Below are 26460 nucleotides of genomic sequence, written 5' to 3'. Positions count from 1 at the left end.
AAATGGGAAACGAAAATATCACAAACTGACCTTTTTTAACATTACTTCATTATTAATAAGGACTAAATTAATATTACTAACAATTCATGATGAACCTTTTTATCAAGTGAGAAACTAGGTGACTTTTTAATCATTTCACACTCTAATGTGACCTTTTCCATCGTTTCCTTATAAAATAATGTATCTTTTCTAGAATAAAGCTAAAATAATTTAGAGCCATTAGATTTTGAAAGGATAAGATAATCTTTTTATTCAAGAATGACATAACATGATTTGACAAATTAGTGAGATGTATAGGTGACATGGCTTAACACCTAGGATTGAGGCCACAAATCTTAGGCCTCATTGAGGCCCTATATCATTGCCCATATTGTTAAATCAATAGCTATATTTCACATCTTTAGTTAAATTTACACCCTAGAAAAACCGATATCTCAATAGTCAAATTCATTTGTGGGAAATAATAGATTAGGGTTTTGCACCTCGTCAATTGAAACCCCCAACTCTAAAACCATCACCGTGAAGCTCCTCGTCGACAAAAGAAGCCAAAAGGTTTTGTTCGCCGAAGCCGGCAAGGACTTCGTGGACTTTCTCTTCTCCCTTTTATCTTTCCCCGTCGGCACTCTTGTCAGGCTTCTCTCCAAAAATGGCATGGTCGGAAGCCTATGCAAACTCTACGAGAGTTTCGAAAATCTCAACGGCATGTATATGCAGCAGCCTAATCTCAACAGAGACGTCCTCCTCAAACCCAAAGAACCAGCCGGTGTTCCTAATAACCTAGGTTTGTTGACCAACGTGGAATCTCGATCCATCTATCAGCGTTCAAGAAGAGGTTATATATTCTGATAATCACCCATATGTTTCTGACGACCCTAAAGCTACATGCCCGTCCTGCCAGTACAAAATGAGTGCGAAGACGAGTTATGTGTCTCCACCCGGTACTACAAAGAAAGAAGAAGGGTTGTGAAAGGGGTTGTTACATATATTATAACTGATGATTTAGAGGTGAAACCTAATGTTACCATTACCACAATTCTTCGGCTGGAGAGCTTCAATGTCAAGTGTATTTATGACCTTGAAGAGAAGGTCGTTAATGTTCCCCATGGATGAGGTACGTATTTCTTCTCATATTGGAGAGTTTTCACTTCTCTTCGGGATTATTTGCAACTTAGTTATTCCAATCATTTTTTTATCACAATGGATGAGTGGTTAATTATTTGATGATATATTACATATGGTTTAGGGTGTGGTATATTTGTAATGATTGAATAAGTTTTTGGATGAACCACCTCCTCGATTATTGGCCAAAGAAAAAAGAGAAAAGTACCTAGTACTTACCCCAATTAAAATTTACATAGGGAGTAAACGTTGTACGCCCAATGCATAAAATACATTCGGAATACAATATGCAAATGTGATTGTACTTTTCTAAGGATCTCTCTCTTAGGTAGTTAGGTAGACCTTGTTGTTCGAATTCACTTCATTTTGACAAATCCTAAGATAAATCATTCATTTGTTGCTGTATGCGTTGAATTAACAAGCAAGATGCAATTGTATGCTCTAGTTTTCGTAGTAAATTATCTTGATGCAATGGCATTGCCATTTTCTTCTAGATGAATGATATCCTTTTTCCTCTTTTCTATTCAAATTTCAGGGTGTGAAGTTGCTTAAGGAATCATTGCAGTCAAAGTCAGTTCTAACCAATGTGTTTCTGAGAGGAATGACTAAATCAGATCTAAAACCAGTACTTAACTACTGAGTGGATATGTTGAAGCTTCTGGGAGATATTTTTTTTTTTTACTGGATAATTATAATTTGCTTTGCTTAAAAGAACTGTAATAATGACTTGCCTTTGGTTTGAGAGTTCTTTTCGATTTCAGATTTCAGATTCCATGTTCTTTTCTAGATCTAATTAGGCTGTGCGTGCCTTAAAAACGTAAAATTTGTTGTTTCGCTGGTCGATCATATAGTCTGGTGAAAAATACATGCATGCTAATCTCAACAAAGATATCCTATGCTGACCTTCATGAACCAAATGACAATGATCGATCGTTCTACAAATATACGGACGTCCAGTACACCTATGTTTAGATTTACGCAAAAGAGATCTCCTACAACTAACAGTACACCTATGTGGTTGATGGCCCCAGAGCCATTGCCCACGGTGCACTGCAACTGTATCCTACGTACCTAGCTGACTAATGCTGCTCCACCGGATGCTAAAGAATCGTCCAACTGTGAGAGAGATGCTTAACAAATTAAAGGTTATTAGGGATGTTGGTACTACTGATCTCGCACAAGATTGGAAGATTTATATCCGTGTTATTTCTCCAAGTTTGTTGTATTAACTGCTTACTCTTTTTTTTGTTTTTTTTTTTATTTTGATTGGGGGAGGTTAGCGTTAGTAAGTTAGCAACACACACACACCCTTTGGAGATATCCCAGCAGAGCCGGACTAATCCCTTCCGAACGCCATGGGGCATTAAGCACCCACTGGCTGGCCCCAAGGCCTCATGCTAGACCTGGAGGTTCCAGACTAGGCTGTAGTGGTTAACTGCTTACTCATTTAGTCATAGATATTCTCCAGGCTTGGAAATTAAGAATATTGAAAAGATTTAAATTTCAAATCCCAAAGAGCATAGAAAAGGTTCCAAATCCAAAAGCAAGTCATCACAATTTTTTTTTTTTGAAAAAAAAAAATCTCCAAGAGAACCTTTAACAATGTCGGATCTCATTGTAAATTCATATGAAAGCTAATTTGCAGAGCTGTGATCTTCATGCTTCACTCCCCCAAGAAACACATTAGTAAGAACTGAATTTGATTGCAATGATTCCTTGGGCAATTGCACACCCTATAATAGAAACAGAAGAGCAAAAGGTTACTGTTCATCTGTAGAAAATGGCATTAGCATCATTTCGAAACCAACTTGACTACAAACATAGCACATATGTACTGCATTTTCTCACGTTTCTGTAAGCAAACTGAGAGGAAAGATATAAATTAGTGTTTTTGCTCATCAGAAACGTCAATAAACAAGAGCAAAATGAAGATATATGAAAATTTATAACATTAATTAACAGTACACCATATGAAGTACTGAATCTACTAAGGCAATTTAGATCATCAACTTTGTACCAAAAAAAAAAATTTAGATCATCAACTGAAGCTATAAATAACTACCTTAGTACCTTAAACGTCCACAAAAGTACATGAAACAGAAACCTAACATGAAGAGGGGAAGCCTAAAGCGCAACACAACAGCAGGACTGAATCACATGCAAGAAGTCAATAGTATCATTCTAGAAGGTAACAAGCACAATTTTTTTGTTGTTTAAACGGAGGACGACCGTCAATATATTAAATGAATGAGAAGTACAATGCGTAAATGTAAAAATATCGAAATGAAAGAAAACAAGGAACATAATAAGATGCAAAGCTGCATCTAAGCTACAAGATAACAAGAACAAGGCCATATGCTGAAAGGCATCGAACAATGCACAAGGTCATTTGAGCAGTGTAAATTGTAAATATAATTGTAACTGTAACCATAATAGGTGAAATGACGACCCAGGAGATGTGATTTGCCCGCTAAGAGAAAGTTCACCCGTTGGGTCACCAGGTCACCCACTATTCACTGTTTTATAGTGTTAATTTCACCATCTGGGTCACGAGCACAGTGTATTTCGTGCCCTGGGTCACCCTGTACAGTGTTCTAGGTCACCATGGTGACCTGCATAGTGTATTTCGTGCCCTGGGTCACGAGCACAGTGTATTTCGTGACTCAGAGAATGAAAATATACACTAAAAAATAATGAATAGTAAGTGACCCGGTGACCCAATGAGCACAGTGTATTTCCCATTTATTATATAAGTAGCCTAACTACGTATATATAATTGTTAAGCAACGGCCTCAATGGGTCATCAGATTCTCAGATATATGTTTTTTTTTTTTTGAAAAGATATGTTATTTTTCTTATTTCTTTTGAGAAGCGTTGATCATTTAGGAGTCTGATATACCTCATCATAATATGTTAAATAATGTGACTACTTTTTCTGAGTTATGTTGAGATTTTTTGAAACAAAAAGATCATAGAGATATCAAATTATTGCTCAGGGGATCCGTCTTGTTTTGACTTTGCCGGTTTCTACAGCAACTACAGAAAGAACATTTTCAGTTATGACACATATCAAAATAACATTGCGCAACAGGATGAAGAACGACTTTTTGGCCAATACCATGATTGTTCCAAATTGAAAAAGAGTGGGTCGAGACTAAATATTTTTTTTAGCCCACCTCATTCTAAGATCCCAGCTCCTTCAGAAATACCATGATTCTATCTTTTATCTCTTTAAATTTACTAAGAAGCAATCTATTGGCCTAAATTATGTTGAGAATATATACATCCCACATGGGAAAAATGAGACCTTGCCTTATGTGTTTATAAGGGTTTGGGTCACTCCATCCATTACCAATTGATTTTTGGTGTGAACCCCAGATTACTTTATCATAGTTTCAGAGCGGGTTATCCCACGCAAGGTTCAAAATCTCTGCGATATCTCCGATATATCCCCCGATATCTCCTTTTTTCGACGGACCGATATATTTATGGGGGTAAATATCTTATCTGTCACCGTTTCTTCGAAATTTCTCCGACATCTTCAAATATCCCCGATATATTAGATATTTGCGATATATCCCGATAAAGTGAAGAAATATCTGTAAAATTTGAGGTAAAAAAAAAAAAACTCAGTAATTCTCTACGTTATAAAAATAAAAAATAATGATTATATATATAGACTACGTTATAATACTTCTAAAAAAAATCAAACATATATAATATATATAAGTATAATATATACAAGTTGATCGATCAAAAACCTATCGGTACTCATTTCCTGAGCCTCCAGCAGCAATGCCATCAAAAGATAGTCGATCAAAACAAGGCACAATTAAATCATTACTAAAAGGTGGTAGAGAACTATTGGCAACAATGGTGTCCAAATACCACATATATGATGTTGTCCCTTTTAACAAACCTGATTCTCCACATTTCCAAAACATGTTGACTACAGCTGGAAATCTAGGTAAATTATATTGTGCGTACATATTTCTTCATGGACAATTATGTTAAGTAGAATTTATATAATGAACATTCCTATAAAATAAATCATTTTCTTGTTTAGGTCCTGGTGTAAAGCTTCCTACCTCCTATGAAATTCAGACTTGTTACTTAGAGAATGAGTACACAGAAATGAAAAGGTATGTGGATACTCACAGAGAAACCTGGAAAATATATGGATGCACTATCATGTGTGATGGATGGACTGGCCCAACCAAAATGTCTATTCTAAATTTCATGGTGTATTCAAAAGGTTCAACTGTGTTTTTGAAGTCTGTAGATGCTTCACATATGAAAAAAAATGCTCAGTACATAGAACTATTGTTAGATGAGATTATCCAAGATGTTGGACCAGAAAATGTTGTCCAGATTGTCACTGACAATGCATCAGCATTTAAAAAGGCCGGAAGGGAACTACAGAAAAAATGTCCGCTGTTCTGGATCCGGTGTGCTGCCCACTGCATCGATTTGATATTTGAAGATATTGGGAAGCAAGAGACTGTTTCCACTGTCGTCAAATGGGCTCAAAGTGTAACTAACTACATCTACAATCATGGTTGGGTACTGGCTGAAATGAGGAGCATCACGAAGGGAGATTTGATTCGACCGGGTAAAACTCGATTTGCGACAAATCACATTGCCATCGACAGCATTTTGAAGAAGAATCTGATTTGAGAAAATTGTTTACAAGTAGCGCATGGAATGAAAATGCAGCGAGCAGGACCAGAGATGGCAAAATGATAGAAAAAAGAGTCCTCCATGGGACATTTTGGGATGGCATGGAAGCAGTCCATAAAATTTATAAGCCATTGTATGAGATTCTTCGAATTGTTGACACATAAATTCAGCCAACCATGCCCATATTATATGATATGTTTGAAAGAGTGAAACAACAAATATCACAGATGAGAGGAAAGAAATGGGTGCTTAAAATCATCAATGATCGATGGGATAACACATTAAGTCAACCATTGCATGCAGCAGGTATTATTTCTCTATCTGGAAATACGGTTGTATCTTGATAATTACTTAGTTAGATCTATATTATATAACTTTTTGGTTTCTTGTTTGTAGCACATTTCTTAAACCCAAATTTTCATTATCGACATGATGTTGGTTATAGCCCACGTTTCACAGACTCTCTGGCAACAGTTGTCGAACAATTTAACGTAAATGGAGAAATTACAGATACATTTGTGGATGAGGTAACTTTTCATTGATGACAACCTTAAAAATATTTGGGATTAGAAATGACTGTCTTTCAAATGGTTAATGCAGATTGTATGCTTTACAGATGCAAAGGAATCATTTGGGTCAACCATAGCAAGAAAAACAAGAGAAACCAGAAATACAGGTTTGTGGTATATCCGTATATGTATACATTAAAACACACACATACACACACATATAATTTCTTTAATAGAAAATGTTGATCTATTATAGTAGTAACTCATTGTAGTAGCTTTAAAGCTGATTGGTGGACACAATTTGGGTATTCTGCACCAAACATTCAGAAAATTGCAATGCGTATTTTGGCACAAACGGCTTCTTCTTCTGCGTGTGAGAGAAATTGGAGTATATTTTCTATTATTCATACCAAGCAAAGGAACCGTTTGGCATATCAGAAGTTGGAAAAACTTGTATACTGTTACTACAACATGAAGCTGCGGCTGCGAGATAAACGGGCAAAGAATAATGTGGTCAATGAAAACAACTATATAGATCTACTTCATGTTGCAAGCGAGCCGCTTGATAATGACATTGATCCACTTCATGATTGGATTATGCCTGCACACCTCGATGGTGAAGCTGGAAGACCTCTTCCACAAGTTGTAGAAACTGCAACTAATGCTGGAATCAACGTAGAGAGAGTCTTATCTGAAGAAGTTGTTAAAAACCCATAAGATAATTCAGATAGTGATGATGCGTGGGGTGGTACAGCAACTCCAGATAGTTCTGATGATGGTGGGTAGGGTGGAAGCGGAACAGGTAGTGGAGGTGAAAGATATGAATATGGACAATCTTCTGTGGATGGAGGATTCCAATTTACCTGTGAAGGTAATTTTGATCATGCCACCCAAGATGAAGACCACGGAGTGAGAACAGCTGGTCATGGTGCTCAAGAGAAGACACGATATGGGAGGAGGACTAGAGGTGCAACTGATGATCAAAGTACCCCATCTGATGTTTCTTCAATTGCCTTAAGTTTTGACTCTATCAGTTTAGGCACAGAGCGCAGTGAGATCTCAAATGAATCTCATGAAGGCAACGATCAATTTGGTTATGATGCTTATGGATATAATCAATATGGAGAAGTATATGATCAGTCATCTAGTTGGGTTCATCCTTATTATCCCCTTATAGGGGAAACAGTCGGCAGCTCTAAAGAGATCTATAACTATCATGTTCATCACTACAATTCGCACTATATGGGTCATATGTCTTGGTCTGATTATTGCATTTTTGTAGACCAGAGAGCGGCTTTTCAACCGCCTAGAGTCTCTTTTTGGATGTAGATGAAGTTTACATTCATATGTATTTATATGTAGTTCTAAATTTCTAATAAATTGACTTTTTTCAAAAACAATATTTTCGTACACTGTATCCCCGATATATCCGATATCTCCCTTTTTCAAAGTACCGATAGATATGAAAATACCGATATTTAAAACCTTGATCCCACGTGTGCATGCCTCGTGGCCACACGGGCTCCACGTCACCTAAAGTTGTCCACGTGTATGGCTTGAAAATTCACCACACGTGCAGAGGCGTGTTGGGAATATATACATCCCACATGAGAAAAATGAGACATTGCCTATTTGTTTATAAGAGTTAGGGTCACCCTATCTATTGCCAATTGAGATTACTTTATCAAATTATAACAATTTTGTTATACGGTTCTCAATATCATCGTCAAGTGATAACATGATACATGTTATTCCGTTATTTTCGACACTTTGTTCATATGAGTTTACCAGGCATGGTGTCAGTGAAAGGAGTCCCAAAAGCTAGGAGGAGGTTTTGTTCTACAGCGAGTGAAATACATTATTACTGATGATTTGAATGTTCACGCTCTTCTCACGGCTTCTCTCACCACAAGGATAATTCTTGGAGCTAATTCTCAGCATGTTGTAGAGGTTACCGTGAAACGTTTCCCATAAGAAGCTGGTGGTAAGATATATAACACTATTCTGACATAATATAATTATATTTCAACTGAGAATTACTTTTGATTCATTGATGGTAGTTCTAAATCAACTGTTAGATGCTGGAGTTGTTCAAAAAGGCTATGCAAAACTCCGACACGGTGTTGTCAAATGTATTTTTCTCAGATGGATGGATTGCTTGAGATAGTGACTATTACGATTCAGTAGTGACCAGGTGTGTCCATATATATATATATATATATATATATATATATATATATATATATGTTACTGTCAATTAATATAGTGTTTATTTGTGCAGGAGAATCAGGCAGTGTTTTGATATTCATAACTATGATCATTTGATCAAACCCTCTTCTGTTGTGTAGGATGGTGATAATTAATGGGAGTAAGCAGAGTGATGCTAATGGGACAGAACATGAAGCTTTTGATGATACTAGATGAACCCCCCGCGCTTTACCGTGGGATTAAAGCAGGTTACTTGAAATTCTTCACCAGAATCAATAAGATCACATCAAACTTGGTTTGGGGATTTCAGCAAAAGGAATTGGTCTTTGGTTTTGTGTGCTTGGTATGCATTGTGGATTTTTGATATTACAGATTAACACAACCCATAGAAAGAATGAAAGAAAGAAAATAATGAGCCGACCACTTCTCTTATTTAGTACTTGCAGTCACAACAGTGAAATTAGTCTGTTGCTCTAAATAATCACCTTCAAACACACATAATTTCACGTATTAATATGGCTGACATTATGAACATATCAATGAGAACATGTTTCCCAAGATCCTCAAACAATATTTACTACATCCATATTTATAGCTATTAGAAACTGAACCTGCTGATCACATTTCCTAGAAAATGATTACTAAGAAAGTAGATCAGCAAACTAAGCCATCAAAGCATTGGAACAATCACAATTTCAAATCAGAAAAAGACGAATTCTAAGACAACAAACATATATCAATTTGCTGGTTTAAAACAAAGTGCAATGACATGGGAAGAAAAAAAAAACTGACTGAAAATAAGAAAACAAACAAACCAAAACGAAGCACAGGAGCCGACTCAATAACCTCTCATCTCAAATTGGATTGGGTTTTTATATGTTTGTTATGATATGAGAGACTGCTTTAGGTTAATGTAGATAATAGAAATGGTTTTATCAACTCAGTATGGATATGAAAACCTGGAATTTAAAGAATTACATGTATATGCATTTACGTGTTAAATTCTATTATAAAGTCTTCAATTCCAGAACAACCAACAATCTAAGAGATTCTAATAAATGCCCCATTGATATAACATACAGTTAAATTGAGAAGTAATGGATCATCAGATTTCTAACCTTCCACCATTTCGCACAAAAACTAAAATCCATATTGCAACAAAGGTAAAAGAAGATGTATATTAGTCATGTGTGAAAAGATAAACAAAAATTAATGAACGAACTTAACTTTAGAAAAAAATTCATGATACCAACATTAATTGTTTATTATTTTCTTACAGGGTTTTTACTCATTAGTTAAGAATTGTAAAGGGACTTTGGAAGCTAAATATACCGAATAACACAGAGAGATGTGAAAGGTAAATAAGAATCTAACATACCTAACTGAAAATAAGAAACTGAGATACTTAAAAGCTCAAAACAAAGCAACAGCAGCAAAAAACAGAAGCCTTTTTCTTTTTAAGAGAAGATCTGAAAAAGCGAAAGAAAACATCAATGTAATTCACAACATATTTATTCAGACTCAAAGGGAGAAATGGTAATATTTTTCGATGAGGTATATTTTTGATAGTATCTTTAAGCATAGGAACTTGCTGGCATTTGAACAAAGTAACAGCAGCAAAAAACATATCATTCTCCAAGCAATGAGTGAGCATAAAAAGCTCGAAGTTCTTAAAAATGAGATGGTCAGGTAATTGCCTAAAAAGTAGCATATCAATTACCTAGGTCTCTATAAATACTATGAAATTGCATGCATTCTTTGGCCGTTTGTTGTTAGTTGAATTCATATTTTGAACTTTGGTTCTCTTGATCTTTCATAATATTTACAGTGACTGAACTGTTGTTAGAGATAAGTAGTAAATCTTAAGATCTGAAGTGTTGAATCCTCCCTTCTCATTTATAAAAGATGAACAGCCAAATCATACTGAAGAAGAAAAAAATAGAAATAATTCGTATATGTACCATGTTTATATTCTTCTACTGGTATAAGAGAAAGTAAATTAGTATTTTGGTAACCATTAATTTTAATACTTTCAGCTGAGCATAAGAAGATTTTAGCCTGCATTAAAAAAAGAGAAGAAAATCTCTCTGAACTTTGTAGTATAGACTGGCATGAGGTTTTCGGTTCCTATGTTGGTAGATGAGCAGGAAGGAAAGCACTACCTCAATTGAATTTAAACCTGTCACAAGTACTCAGGTAGCAATGCATTCAAGGACAAAGAAGAGCCTGATTTAAAGTCAGCTCTCCAAAGGTAAATCCTAACTTTCATACTCATCAAGGGCATTTATGCTATGAATCTCAACAAAATTGGGCCATAATTCAAACAAAAAAATGAGACTACATTTTTAAATAAGCTGCTTCAGAATCACCAGATTACAATTAGGATGGTCAGGCTCATTCAGAAAAGATCATACAACCCCAGCTTGTTCACACTTTTAACTTTCTTAAAAAGTTTGTGTTCACTTCTGGTTTTGTCCAAATAAATAAGCAATATAATGCAAGTAAATATCATATGATCATGTCATACATACCACACATATCTGCAGGACGCTGTTTCATATCTTATTTCTGAAGGCAACTTCCCTGAAAGCTTGACCTGCATGGAATAAGTAAAGTAAAGAAAGATGGAATCCAGAATGACAAAGGGTCAGGATTTGTGATGGTATTTTTCAAGACAACAGGACTCTAGCATATTAGACTAACTTGATTAACTAATTAACATGACAGGAACAATCTTTTGACCTTTTTGTTCTTTTTATGAGCTGGTATTGTTGAATCCTTGTAGAATTAGAACATTTGTTCTTGGTTTTGGTAGCAACAGACCATCCTACTGTTACATTTTGATTCTCATAATTCGTTTACATGATTCAGTAATACATGCCCTTTAAGAACTAACATGCTAAATTCTCAACCTTTAAGTTAAATCAGTAGTGAAAGTTTTGACCTTGATTTCTTGTTCCATGACTGATTCCTCTTCTGCTTCTTATAGCTTCCTGAAAACAAAACAACATGTACAGATTGAGTCATCAAACAGGTCCGAAAACAAAAATGTAGATGGATATTGCAGCTTTGGCTCTGACTTTGAGGTGGGCATGGGTGACATAGCCTTTAAGCCTATGAAGTAGAGGCAGAGTAGTCAAATACTTCACCACTGCTCTTAGCGCCTTGTCTGCTTCTTCACAAACAAACGTCTTGTATTGTAAGGCCTCCAGCAGCAATTGCAACAGCTGCAAAATCCCATCATGCAATCCAAGCTGTTAATATGATTATCAAAATTGAGAAGTAGTACAACACGATTGGATACACACCAATTGGTCAAATGCATCAGGGGTGGTGGAGTCGAGCGAACTGTCACCAAATGCATTGAAGATATCAGCTGAAGCCGGCCATGATTGAGGTCTTGATCAGAGCAGTCCTTGGATTCTTCATTGACTTAACCAATACCACTATCACTTTCTCCCTACATATGATCAGAATATACATGTCAACAAAACCATCAATCTCAAATAAAAAATAGAATAGGAGCCAAAGAAAGAAACATTTACAGAGTTGGAACCAAAAGAGCAGAGTGAAACAGAGCAAAAACGCCTAGCATTGTTTAGAGACTCGCACAGTAATACTCAGATTTAGGATGTCAAAATTGAAATATGCAAAAGCTGAAAACTTGTTTAAAGAACCTTAATTAGTAACGAATTTTAACTGAAACAAACTGGGCAATAATTCAACCGACAAATGAGACTACTTGGAATTTAAAAACTGATTTGGATTGATCATGCAGCAGCAAGAAGCCAAGATGATGATGTAAGCTTTGTCTGATCTAGCCTTTTTATGCACATAAACTAAATCCCACAAAGTTTAGAGGCTTAAAAAAATGAGAAAGAATAGACAGAGGAAATTAGAATCCATTATCAAGTAGCATGACATGGTAACTGCCGAAAAGGCACTGCTTGCATAGTGTAGACAATACCTGGAATGATCACTTTGCTAAATTCTTGTACAAATGGGCCACGATGCACTATCTATCTGCAAAAATTTTCCACCAGAAGGATTCAGAAAACAATTAACCTACTCTCAACTTCTTTTCTAAATTTGAATCCTCAGCACCGTATATTGTGCAAAACATGCAAAGTATTGAGTGAGTTAGAATTCAGAAAACAACAGAGATTACGGAGTTAACAACCTTCAATGATTCTTTAACCCAGAACTTAGCACAACTGAAACCAACTGTTTTGGTAAACCAACTGGGGCTTCTCTGATCTCTATCTCTCCCCTCCTATCTCTATACGCTCTCACTTGCTTTCAACCACCAAAACAGATGGATGGATGTGATAGAGACGCTCTCCCTCTCTCTCCCTCTCTTTGCCTCTATCGACCAACAACCACAACTGATCAAAGCGGTGGCAAGCAACCGAAAGAACATGTGTCCGATACAAACAGCACAGCGCCAGGGGAAGAAACGGAGGTAAAATAGTAAGGGCACTATTCCTAAGGATTCTACTGTTCATAATGATATAGGGATTTAGAGTAGAGAACAAGAGCACAAAATAGATTTTACTGAGCAAGTTTTTTAAGGGCAACACTTACAAAGACCGATCACAGCTAGGAAAAGCATTACTGCTGCTACGGCAATTAAAACGGAACACCTGCAACAGTAACCTCAATATTAGCCATTAAAAACTTGGTTTCAGTATAACATTTGACAGATGATTGTATAAGGCACCCACTCAAACATCTTTTAATTGACACATCCATTATATGTAAACTGATTTCTTACCTATGATACAAAGTTTGATACAGAAGTGGAGGTTTCCTTGAAAGCAAGCTGTGACTCTAAAAACAGATCAGACGATGCACTCCAAAGTTCCTGTGCAAGTTTGGCATCATATGAAAGCATAGAAGAGCTGACAGTGTTGCCCTTTCCACCAAAAAAGTAAACTCCAGATGTTTCCTAAAATTAACAGAGAGTGGATCAGATGAGGAATCTTTGGAGATCTATAAAATATTAAAGGGATAGTTAATGAGATCCCTTGGCATAGAACTTCTTACTAAGTTAAACCATCATGGACATTCGCAACACATAAACAAGCTGCATAAGTATAGAATTAGAATAAGCTTACTGGTGGAGCAAATGCTGCATCGAGAATGGAACTGATTCCAACTTCAGGTGACTGCAGGAACCAAAGACTTCTCAAAACTTTATTGGCCAAACTGGATAGGCATGGAGGAACTTCTCGCAAGATGTTGGTTTCAACAACACCAGGATCCACAGCACTTCATAACCAAACAAAACCGTATTTAACATGAGATTCTGAAAATAGCATCTAATGCATGATCCTAGAAAAGAATTCTGCACAACTCTTCCCAAGAGAAAAAAAAAAAAACTTGTGACCACTAAACACATACATGACGGAGACGTGACGAGATATGTCCATCAAGCCAAGTTGGCGATGAAGCTCATAGGAGAAGAGCAGTAGGAACACTGTCAACAAAATGGGGCAGCTCAAAATTAGAATAGGAAAACTATGAGCTTTTCTATAATAATGACATCTAGAACTTACATTTGGAATACTCATATACGTGAGCATATGGGTATCTTTTTAATCTGCTGAAGCACTTCCCAGATACAGTATCCTTGGCAACCTGTATATTCGATACTGAAGGGGGGAGAACATCAGTGGAGAAAAAGGATTCAGAAAAAAACATCTAAATTCGTAAAACAATTCAGTGAAATAGAAAATGAAGCCACTTTTTAAAACCAAATTCTACTGAAATTGAGTCATATCCAGAAATTCTAAAATATTATAAAGATTCTCCCTCACCACTTCGATGTGTGAAAGATGTGACATTAACTATACGGGAAGGAATCAAGCTGTTTCTGAGAAGAGGTAACAATAGTTTACTAAGAAAAAATGCACTCAAGTAATTTGTGGCCATCATCCTAGAAAACAAAATAAGAAGAAACAAGGTGAGCTAATAATCACCAAACAAGGCCACACTCCTTAAATCAGAACACAGATAAAAGATAAATGAACTCATTACTGATCATAGCCTTCAGAGGTGAATCTAGACGAGGTAGCAAGTATTCCAGCATTGTTAATTAGGAGTTGGATCGAAGAGTGCATTTGCAAGTCGGAAAGCCACTGCTGTAGGGAGGCTTTAAACTGAAGAATCGACTGGAATGATGAGAGATCAACCTCGAAAGCTTTCAGTTGTGCACTCTCATTCTTCCTCTTAATTTCCATCATCGTCTGCATACAAAATAGCATCACTAAACCAAATTTTCACCTCTTCGAAAACCAATACAAAATTTGAAAGTCGAGAAGATTAGCTACCTTTTCTAACAAGCGAGATGAGCGTCCAACTGCATACAGAATCGGATTATGAGCTACACACATTGCCTATAAATTACGAACGAAAAAAGAAGTGATTAAATCGAATAATATGATTACCGAGAACCACAAAGAAGCCACGAGCGGAGAGAGCATGGGCCGCGGCGGCGCCCAATCCAGAAGTCGCCTGCAAATTTCTTCAGAGTCAAATTGAAGAGCAAGGAAGAGAAAAAGAGACGATTGTATAGAGTTTACTTACGCCGGTGATGATGCAGACGGGCCTCGACGAAGATGAGGGAGGCGGTGATCTGGAAGGAGGAGTAGTAGTCGAGGCGAAGAGGAGGTGCCAGTAAGAGATGAGAAGACTGAGAGTCCATCGCAGGCCCATTCTCCAGAATTCCATGGACAGTACAAAATCCAATGCCTCCTTCATCGTCTTGTAAATTTCTTGAATTGAAGCCGAGACTAAACGTCGAAGAGAGCTTGCTGACGGCTTTCTATGGCAATTTGTGGGACTGGGGGTTTAGAGATCCCTCCACCTTGGGAGATTTATACGTTACCCTATTTGTGGAATCGTTGTGCTGCCACGTCATCAATGTTAATCCAAAGGAGAAAGATAGGACACCCGTATAAGTGAAAAGAACATAGAATTAATTTTTTTTTTACCAAACATACAACATAATTTTGGAATCTAATAATACTAACATACAACATCATTGATTATCAAAGTTAAAGGACTGCTCTCCATGCTGCTGTCATCCATGGTTTTACAATTTTACCAAAGTAGAAGGAGATTTCAAGATGTTTATTGACCGTGTCAACAACATTATTGTTGTGTCATGGCGTATCATGCAAACATGAAATATTTGGCTAGTCAATTCCAGGACATTGGATTCAATCATGTATGGAGAAAAGCGAATTTTATGGCTGTTGTTCTTGCCAATCTAGGCCATTCAATTGATGTTGCAAGTTGGAATCAGGGGTTGCCTTTTAATGTTCTTAATGCTTTTATCATGGAATAGTTTGTAATTTCTTTCTTTCATCGAAAAAAAAGTTAGAATGACTTGAACCATATCACTAAGATCCGAGTAAGTTAAACGCAATAATTATTATGACTAATAAACTTGTCTATCTACCAAAACAATTGAACCTACAAAAGGACAAAAACCGAATTCAAAACACAATCTTAAAAGCAAAAAATCCAGTCGCCGAAAGTACAATTGGACTACCAAGAATCAAGTTAAAATAAAATTGCTATCACTATTAGATAACATCTTTAGCAGAAAACTTCTTGTCGGGATTTTCTCATGGTTTCTCAGCACCTCCGCCGTTAAACAATGGTGAACGAAGTCTCAGTTAGGCTGGCAGCATCTTTGGCTATCTCTGAAAAGGGAAAGATCCCTTTCGATTCTGTTAGCAGCTTTACCATTTTGAACCACTACTATGTGGTACGGCGACTGCAGTAAACTTAAAACAAGGCGAACCCGAAAACTTTTATGGTAGTTAGAGATTTCTTCTTAGAAACACTAGAAGTTTTATTAGAGATTTCTCCAAAAAAAAAAAAAGCAAGAGACGCTAGAAGCCCAGAGATTCAATGGAGAAGGAAGAACCGCCACCGCCGCCGATCTAGAGGAAGGAACTGCCGCCGCGAGCACCAAGAAGAAGTGGTCCCCTGATCACAGAAAACGCGGGCGGCCTTTGGAATCTGGGTGAGCTTCTTCTTCTTCCAGCCTTGGATCGATCCTGATTCCTAAGACCAGAAGACGGCACGTGGAAGCCGTGGGGCTGCCTCGACGGTAGCTGGAGCGAGGCGGCTTCGACACAGTCGGGCACAAGTTCGAGCTGCTTAGCACAAGTCTGGCGAACTCCACCGTCAGCGCGTCGAAGACTCGAACAGCGAGAAGGTCAAGATCGACTTGAGAATTGAGATCGAGTGAAAAAGCTAACCAGATTCCTGAATCCTCACCTCACGGGATCGCTAAACTTGGCGATCCGAATCGCGAACGCCCCGCAATTGGGTTCGTGCGATCAGGAACGCAGGTCGCCGACAGGTGTAGCGTTTCCGGTGACTCTATGTAGAACCATAATCTCTATCTAAACCGGTATCCACATGATCAGAACCCTAGCAGCCTCAGTAAGGCCATTAAACTCCTCCAGCGCTAAAAAGGCCTTTCCGAAGAACCATGGGCCGCCCAAACAACTTGTTTCTTCTTCTCTTCCCTCGAAAACCTGAAATGAACCTGTCATCTTATGCCCTAATCGATAGGCGGTTCTGAGGACCCCAGACCTTCCCCATAAAAGTTTTCGGGTTCGCCTTCTTTTAAGCATACTGCAGTTGTCGTACCACATAGTAGTGGTTCAAAATGATAAAGCTCTTAACAGAATCGAAAGGGATCTTTCCCTTTTCAGAGATAGCCAAAGATGCTGCCAGCCTAGCTGAGACTTCATTCACCATTGTTTAACGGCGGAGGTGCTGAGAAACCATGAGAAAATCCCGACAAGAAGTTTTCTGCTAAAGATGTTATCCAATAGTGATAGCAATTTTATTTTAACTTGATTCTTAGTAGTCCAATTGTACTTTCAGCGACTGGATTTTTTGCTTTTGAGAGTTGTGTTTTGGATTCAATTTTTGTCCTTTTGTAGGTTCAATTGTTTTGGTAGATAGACAAGTTTATTAGTCATAATAATTATTGTGTTTAACTTACTCGGATCTTAGTGATATGGTCCAAGTCATTCTAACTTTTTTTTTTTCGATGAAAGAAAGAAATTACAAACTATTCCATGATAAAAGCATTAAGAACATTAAAAGGCAACCCCTGATTCCAACTTGCAACATCAATTGAATGGCCTAGATTGGCAAGAACATCAGCCATAAAATTCGCTTCTCTCCATACATGTTTGAATGATTGAATCCAATGTCCTAGAATTGACTAGCCAAATATTTCATGTTTGAATGATACGCCATGACACAACAATAATGTTGTTGACACGGTCAATAAACATCTTGAAATCTCCTTCTACTTCGGTTAAAGTGTAAAACCACGGATGACGGCAGCATGGAGAGCAGTCCTTTAACTTTGATAATCAATGATGTTGTATGTTAGTATTATTAGATTCCAAAATTATGTTGTATGTTTGGTAAAAAAAAAAAAATTAATTCTATGTTCTTTTCACTTACAAAGGTGTCCTATCTTCCTCCTTTGGATTAACGTTGATGACGTGGCAGCACGGGGATTCCACAAATAGGGTAACGTATAAATGGCCCAAGGTGGAGGGAGCTCTAAACCCCCAGCCCCACAAATCGCCATAAAAAGCCGTCAGCAAGCTCTCTTCGATGCTCAGTCTCGGCTTCAATTCAAGAAATTTACAAGACGATAAAGGAGGCATTGGATTTTGTACTGTCTATGGAATTCTGGAGAATGGGCCTGCGATGGACTCTCAGTCTTCTCATCTCTTACTGGCACCTCCTCTTCGCCTCGACTACTACTCCTCCTTCCAGATCACCGCCTCCCTCATCTCCGTCGAGGCCCGTTTGCATCATCACCAGCGTAAGTAAACCCTATACAATCGTCTCTTTTTCTCTTCCTTGCTCTTCAATTTGACTCTGAAGAAATTTGCAGGCGACTTCTAGATTGGGCGCCGCCGCGGCCCAAGCTCTCTCCGCTCGTGGCTTCTTTGTGGTTCTCAGTTATCATATTATTCGATTTAATCACTTCTTTTTTCGTTCGTAATTTATAGGCAATGTGTATAGCTCATAACCCGATTCTATATGCAGTTGGACGCTCATCTCGCTTGTTTGAAAAGGTAGCTAACCTTCTCGACTTTCAAATTTTGTATTGGTTTTCGAAGAGGTGAAAATTTGGATTAGTGATGCTATTTTGTATGCAGACGATGATGGAAATTAAGAGGAAGAATGAGAGTGCACAGCTGAAAGCTTTCGAGGTTGATCTCTCATCATTCCAGTCGATTCTTCAGTTTAAAGCCTCCCTACAGCAGTGGCTTTCCGACTCGCAAATGCACTCTTCGATCTAACTCCTAATTAACAATGCTGGAATACTTGCTACCTCGTCTAGATTCACCTCTGAATGCTATGATCAGTAATGAGTTCATTTATCTTTTATCTGTGTTCTGATTTAAGGAGTGTGGCCTTGTTTGGTGATTATTAGCTCACCTTGTTTCCTCTTATTTTGTTTTCTAGAATGATGGCTACAAATTACTTGAGTGCATATTTTCTTAGTAAACTATTGTTACCGCTTCTCAGAAACAGCTTGATTCCTTCCCGTATAGTGAATGTCACATCTTTCACACATCGAAGTGGTGAGGGAAAATCTTTATAATATGTTAGAATTCCTGGATATGACTCAATTTCAGTAGAATTTGGTTTTAAAAAGTAGCTATATTTTCTATTTCACTGAATTGTTTTACGAATTTAGATGCTTTTTTCTGAATCCTCTTTCTCCACTGATGTTCTCCCCCCTTCAGTATCAAATATACAGGTTGCCAAGGATACTGTATCTGGGAAGTGCTTCAGCAGATTAAAAAGATACTCAAATGCTCACGTATATGACTATTCCAAATGTAAGTTCTAGATGTCATTATTATAGAAAAGCTCCTAGTTTTCCTATTCTAATTTTGAGTTGCCCCATTTTGTTGACAGTGTTCCTATTGCTCCTCCTATGAGCTTCATCGCCAACTTGGCTTGATGGACATATCTTGTCACATCTCCGTCATGTATGTGTTTAGCGGTCACAAGTTTTTTTTTTATCCTGGGAAGAGTTGTGCAGAATTCTTTTCTAGGATCATGCATTAGATGCTATTTTCAGAATCTCTTGTTAAATACTGTTTTGTTTGGTTATGAAGTGTTGTGGATCCTGGTATTGTTGAAACCAACATCTTGCGAGAAGTTCCTCCTTGCCTATCCAGTTTGGCCAATAAAGTTTTGAGAAGTCTTTGGTTCTTGCAGTCACCTGAAGTTGGAATCAGTTCAATTCTCGATGCAGCATTTGCTCCACCAGTAAGCTTATTCTAATTCTATACTTATGCAGCTTGTTTATGTGTTGCGAATGTCCATGATGGTTTAACTTAGTAAGAAGTTCTATGTCAATGGATCTCATTAACTATCCCCTTAATATTTTATAGATCTCCAAAGATTCCTCATCTGATCCACTCTCTGTTAATTTTAGGAAACATCTGAAGTTTACTTTTTTGGTGGAAAGGGCAACACTGTCAGCTCTTCTATGCTTTCATATGATGCCAAACTTGCACAGGAACTTTGGAGTGCATCGTCTGATCTGTTTTTAGAGTCACAGCTTGCTTTCAAGGAAACCTCCACTTCTGTATCAAACTTTGTATCATAGGTAAGAAAACAGTTTACATATAATGGATGTGTCAATTAAAAGATGTTTGAGTTGGTCTTGAGTGGGTGCCTTTAGTTATTAGTAATTAGATACCAGTTTAGATAGAGATTATGGTTCTACATAGAGTCACCGGAAACGCTGCACCTGTCGGCGACGTGCGTTCCGGATCGCACGAACCCAATTGCGGGGCGTTCGCGATCCGGATCGCCAAGTTTAGCGATCCCGTGAGGTGAGGATTCAGGAATCTGGTTAGCTTTTTCACTCGATCTCAATTCTCAAGTCGATCTTGACCTTCTCGCTGTTCGAGTCTTCGACGCGCTGACGGTGGAGTTCACCAGACTTGTGCTAAGCAGCTCGAACTTGTGCCCGACTGTGTCGGAGCCGCCTCGCTCCAGCTACCCTCGAGGCAGCCCCACGGCTTCCATGTGCCGTCTTCCGATCTCAGGAATCAGGATCGATCCAAGGCTGGAAGAAGAAGAAGCTCACCCAGATTCCAAAGGCCGCCCGCGTTCTCTGTGATCAGGGGCCACGTCTTCTTAGTGCTCGCGGCGGCAGTTCCTTCCTCTAGATCGGCGGCGGTGGCGGTTCTTCCTTCTCCATTGAATCTCTGGGATTCTGGGCTTCTAGTGTCTCTTTTTTTTTTTTTTTTTTTCGAGAAATCTCTAATAAAACTTGTTCACAGCATATTACCATAATCATCTCAATATAATTATAAGGTGATCAAGATTATCTAAAGAAAAAATAAAAAATAAAGCAGCATTCTTTATTATTTATTTTCTGTTATTTATTAATTTACTTGTTTATCGTCCATAAGTAATGTGCTTGTCATAGTATATTAATAAGGGGTATTTAGGTAAAATAAAAGCCTTTTAGGATCAGGATTAGGAATCCTAATTTCCAAGGATTTTTCAACAGTTTTATTTATTATAAGTAATTTATTTTAATTAAAATTAGCAATATATCTTAGCGTACCGCGTACCCTGAAGACTAACATACCGTGTACCCGTACCACGTTCTCGTACTGCAACGTTATGCGTTTCGTGTGACTTTGGACTTCTACAGTTGGCGCTATTCATTGAGGAAGCAGTCCTCATAATCGGGTCGACGCTGCGGATGGTGTTGAACCTCGTTAAGCCTACAATCTGGTGTGATACGGTGGCAAGATTACGGATCCGTCAAAACATTCTGGTTTCATTGATGCAAGCCTATCAACCGATACTGTTTGTGTTTGAGTCAAAGGCGAACACGACTGTATGTTTCTAGTATGAGAAGATGGTCAACTTATGCCACGTATGTGGGCTGTTGGAGCACCCAGCCATCAGCTGTTTGGAGCCATCAGATGTGGAGGTTGGAAGTGGTAACTCTGACCCTGCTACTAGGGTTTCAGGAGGAGCAATGGTGATTTCAAAGGGGCTTGAAATGGTAAGAAATCTTGTTTTACATACAAGTAGAGGTATTATATTGAGCAATAAGTTGAATTAAATCTGAAAAACACAATAAGGTATTATATTAAATCTGAAAAACACAAACAAAAGAGCAATCAAATTTGAAAATTAATCATTAAGCTGCCAAAAAACATAACCAAGGTACTATAATTTAGCAATCACATTTGTTAGATAACCATTTGTAGACTCTAAACAAAACTGCAGAATATCTCTAAACATTAACAAACATCCAATCATATGAGATTATTTTGTTTAATGAAAGTTAATGAGATGTGTCTTTCCAAATCCATAAGTTTCTTTGAAATTTCCAATACTCTATTTCTAGCGCTCACCTATATACACTATATACTGAAACTGATCAAACAGAAAGAAACTGAACTACATTGCAAAACTGTTACAGAATACACAAACAATATAAAACTAACCCAAAATTTTCAAACAAAAAAACAAAACACACTGAAAACTCTATCTTCTAATTTTTTCAATCAACCATCAAAATTATTGCAAAGCCCAGGGGAAATAAAATACTGAAAAGATCAAAATCTGTATTTGTCAAAAGGCAAAGTCCAGAAAATGATCCTAAACTCAAAACTAAAGCCAAAATTGCAAAAATAGCATGTCAGTTAATTGTACTAAAACTAAGCACCCTATTCAATACAAAAGCATATATATAAACGATCCCTAAATTTATCCACTCATCAATCCAGTCATAAGGTGCAAACACCAAAGTTTACTTAATGAAAAAAAAATAGCACTATCTAGTTCTGGTTTGACTCTAACTTATACGTAGTACTAATTCTATGTTGCTCCTCTTCTGGAGGAGAGCAAACAATTTCGCCAGTCTTATAGATCTTCTTACAGAAATTATCAATAAAATCACCAATCCCAATTTCAACAAACCAAAACCAAATTGCTCACCTTTTAATGGTATTAATAAAGCCGCAGGAATATATATCTTTGAAAGTAACTAATCACAATATAAAAGCAAATCAGGTTTTGAAAACAATCAAAGAAGCAGTTATAGTCCCACAGATTCAATTTATATACATGACTTTGACAAAATTCAACTTACATATATATGAACAAAATGTAAGGTATACTCCCACAGATTCTTCATGTGAGATAAATGGATGTATTCAATATTAAAAACCAATTAAGACTTTATTATCAAAGAGCAATACTCTGCATTCATGCAGTTTGTATAATAATTAAAGCTTGCACAGATTGGAGATACACAGAAGCAAGGGTACTCACAATGATAATCAACACACGTCCACGCTCTTGACAAACGCACGTCCACAGCTTATCAGCAACCTAAGACAAAAGCAGCAAATTAGAGGCTCTAAATTCAGCATAGCAATTTCTCAATTGCAATAAGTCAATCACAAATATAGTTTAGTATCTCAATGTTTGCCGTTTATCAATTTCTCAAACACACAGCACCGACAAAAGTTGTTTTCAGAAAACAATCCTAAGTAGATAAATTCACCATTAAGCCTATGTATGTTATTGAAAGTCAAAAACATAATTTCGTTTGGTACCAACTGTAACACCACCAAAACTTCATTAGCATAGTAACACCAAAAGATTAAGATTTTGTAATCCGAATACTTCAATGTTAGAATCAGAGAGTGAAATCAAATACCTAACAGCAACAAAAACAACCTCTAAACATCATTTCAAGCCAAAAGTAAATCATCCTAGAGCCAACCTAGTAATCAAGCCAAAAACAGTCCAGCTAACTTTAATATTGGTATGTGAATGTAAAGTAATGAAATATTTAGAGGCAAAAAAAAAAAAAAAACTATTACTCAACAAAAGTCTAAATAGCACAACCAAACTTTAATAATTTGACAATTCATTGAGTTCTACAAACTCTTGAACTGATTCTACATGTCGTTCTCTAATTCGTTTGATTTTAAAAGCAATATTTGGCTTCAATATGTGTTCTTGTTAAAAAGACCAAGCCATCAAAATCTTCAATCTCTCCTCTTCTTTCTCGTACCCCAACTATCTACCATCAAAATCAAAAACCTTATATCAAATCCAAAGGAAAAGAAACTACCATATTACAAAACTTCACTTCAGTTACCACTTCAATTAATCATATTAGCCAACTCTTCAATTAAGCATAAAAACAGCAAAGCGACTAACTGAATTTAACTTTCAACAAACTCATAATCGAAACTCTGAAATTATAGAATCAAATTCAATCACCCAAGAAAACCCCCAGTTCAGTAACCCTAACCATAAAAGCTAATCAAACCCAACACAACAAAACTCAATTCCTAATTTCTGAACCCGCAATCAATAACCTGAATCAGAAGAGAACAACAAAAACCCAACCAAAACGAAAAAACATAGAAATCTGGGAAACAATACCTTCGATATGAAACGCTCTTCTCTCCACCGATCTGAATCTCGCAGACTCGACTCTCGTATAAAACTGCTTCGACTTCTTCTTCTACTGAATCAGAGGGGATCGAACGCGATGATGAGATTATGAGCTCTGGTAAATGATTTCTATTGTGAAACACCACCACCGTCAGACTAAAACAGAAACCATCGCGTAAGAAGGGTGTAGAAGAATGGCAGACTTGTAATTGACGGAGACAGCAAGGGCAAAAGCGGTACTTCATTTTTCACAGTGATGAACAGTTAACCGGGCTTTAGATATACTAGACACCAGGGTGTGGATTGTTATTCCACAGAATGTGGAGAAAATTGCTGCACATATTTTATTTTATTTTTTTTTATTTTTTTTTTAAATTTCTTTTGTTTTTCTTTTATTTATGAATTGGCCATTTTGTCTTTCTTAAATATTTCAGTTCAATTGTTTTTTAATATTTGAGGGATATTTTGGTAAAAAAATTCTGTTTTGGCTGACAAACTCTCTTCTCTTAATAATAGTATAGATGTATAATAATTTCCATCGTCGTGACGGTCAATTTCATTAATGGTGATTTATATAAAGTTACTCGGTATCTTGTTTTATTATGCTTATTTACAGGTTCTTTTGTAAGTTGCCACATTATTAATTCTCTAGTTTACGTTAGACGATCTGCCAATCAGGTGGCTCATCTACTTGCACATTTAGCTACAAATATAGATAGTCGATCTTTATTTTTAGCAGAAGCTCCTCCAGGTGTGGTAGACGCTATTCAATTTGATTGTATTGATGGTTAAGTGTAGGGCTGCCATTTGGTTTGGTAAATACCGAACCGACCGAATACCGACCGAATATTTGAGGTTTGGTAAACCGAATCTTGGTAACCGAAATCGAAAAATACCGAAAAAGTTGGTTTGGTTTTGGTAAATACCGAATTTACCGAAATGCTAGGGTTATATATATATATATATATATATATATATATATATAATTATGTAGTCTTTTATTTTAATATGTATGAATATGATACATTGATATGGAAGATATATTTAATTTGACAAAGTATGTATTTAGTTTTATAATGAAAGATTATTATCTGTTTTGTGATATTTTGCTATCATATGATTTATTTAATTTGTCAGTTTTAATTTTAATAAACTACATTTCTTAATAAGATTTTTAATTTTTTAGTTAATTGAAATTAAATCATATACATTTTATTTATATTTTTAATTGATTTGGACGTTTATATCATTTTAAGTTACTGTGTTTCTAAGGGTAACAAAACTGCAATGATTTTTCTCCCCCAAATTTTCTACCCAGGTAAACGTATATTGATCCCATGAGAGGGTAGGGGTGAACCTTGTCCTTGGTAGGATTTGTGATAGATTGACTACTGGTATTTTAGTTGTAAAGGTAATAACGCCATTACAATTGACCATGTGGATCGAGGTTAATACGAAGATGAAATCGGCTTATATTTTTACCATAGGCGTATCTTATCCCATTCTTTATATCCACCAGTCGGTTATCCAATGTATTGATTTTTTCACTTGTTGGTTTTGATAGGTATACATTTCTACATAACCGATGAATATGGTAGACAACACTAGTAGACATATAAACATTTCGTGCGAGCTGATAAATAAACAAAGTCTGATGGTAAATCTGACTTCATCCACGTATTCATAGCATAGTAATAGACATGATATGAAATAATCGGTCTCGTTTGTCGTCGTTTCGGTCTCGGTCAATGCAGTCAATCTTCTTTTATAGTCATTTACCAAAATATCCTTTTCACAAATTTGGCCTTAATAATTCTTTCTCAAATCCGATTTTTGTGCCCTTTGAAACCACAGGCTCATACAGACGAGCTCCATCTACCAATGTGAAAAGTTGCAACTCAAAATCTTGTTTCAATGTGGTTACCCTTTAAGAACTCTAATTAATAACTATATGGACAAAAACGACTATTGTTAGTGATCATATGGATTGAAATCGAAATGAGGACGAAAATGATCAAATTTTTAACTGTATGTTTAAAATATTTAATCATCAAATCCAATCAACGTAGGAAATTAGCATAAATTAACATTTTTAACTCTATATAGAAGACTAAATTAGCATTTTTGTACCTTGGAGGTAGCTTTTGTTTATATCAAAAAGAACCAGGGATGCTCATATTTATAAAGAACTTAGTATCCTCATTTCAGCAGTAGAAGCTGATCCTTTTGTATTTTGGAAAGTAGAGTTGCACAAAGATCTCTAGCTATGTATTTAAGGACAATATCTTTTGTATATGTCAGTTATGAGACTCTAGATATAAGAGTGTTATTCAGTTTCGGTAAAGTCGTATTGTTTGATTCTAATTTATATTTTGAAAATATATTTGTTGTAAAGTTTGGTAATACCGAAAACCGAAAT

At 36.6% G+C, this 26460-nt stretch overlaps 2 protein-coding genes across 20 annotated transcripts; one reads left to right on the top strand and one right to left on the bottom strand.

The window, feature by feature from the left end:
• Positions 1-2690: 2690 nt before the first annotated feature.
• On the bottom strand, positions 2691-24326 carry LOC112169358 (dehydrogenase/reductase SDR family member on chromosome X). Of its 19 annotated transcripts, none has more exons than XM_040507696.1 (20): positions 24030-24326; positions 22902-22961; positions 21199-21686; positions 15105-15426; positions 14966-15032; positions 14849-14877; positions 14556-14764; positions 14336-14454; positions 14075-14170; positions 13920-13995; positions 13634-13787; positions 13291-13464; positions 13101-13159; positions 12697-13013; positions 12484-12539; positions 11825-11976; positions 11597-11743; positions 11461-11509; positions 11048-11112; positions 2691-2852 (listed from the first exon to the last, which is right to left on the bottom strand). In XM_040507696.1, exons 4-12 carry the CDS (start codon positions 15276-15278, stop codon positions 13291-13293), a joined length of 1098 nt encoding a protein of 365 aa, XP_040363630.1. In that variant the 5' UTR covers positions 15279-15426; positions 21199-21686; positions 22902-22961; positions 24030-24326; the 3' UTR covers positions 2691-2852; positions 11048-11112; positions 11461-11509; positions 11597-11743; positions 11825-11976; positions 12484-12539; positions 12697-13013; positions 13101-13159. The 19 variants fall into 19 exon arrangements, with proteins under 19 accessions (XP_040363630.1, XP_040363640.1, XP_040363629.1 ...); XM_040507706.1 differs by lacking the exon at positions 2691-2852 and adding an exon at positions 3835-4718 and having other exon boundaries at positions 11666-11743; XM_040507695.1 differs by lacking the exon at positions 2691-2852 and adding an exon at positions 3839-4718.
• On the top strand, positions 4993-5796 carry LOC121049819. The gene is made up of 2 exons (XM_040508035.1): positions 4993-5086; positions 5186-5796. The coding sequence occupies exons 1-2, from the start codon at positions 4993-4995 to the stop codon at positions 5794-5796; spliced, it is 705 nt and encodes a 234-aa protein (XP_040363969.1).
• Positions 24327-26460: the final 2134 nt, after the last annotated feature.

Source organism: Rosa chinensis, chromosome 6 (genome assembly GCF_002994745.2).
Source record: "Rosa chinensis cultivar Old Blush chromosome 6, RchiOBHm-V2, whole genome shotgun sequence".
In the NCBI taxonomy this organism is placed as follows: Eukaryota; Viridiplantae; Streptophyta; class Magnoliopsida; order Rosales; family Rosaceae; genus Rosa; species Rosa chinensis.
Note: the sequence above shows the minus strand (reverse complement) of the source record. Positions and strands in the feature narration are given on the sequence as shown.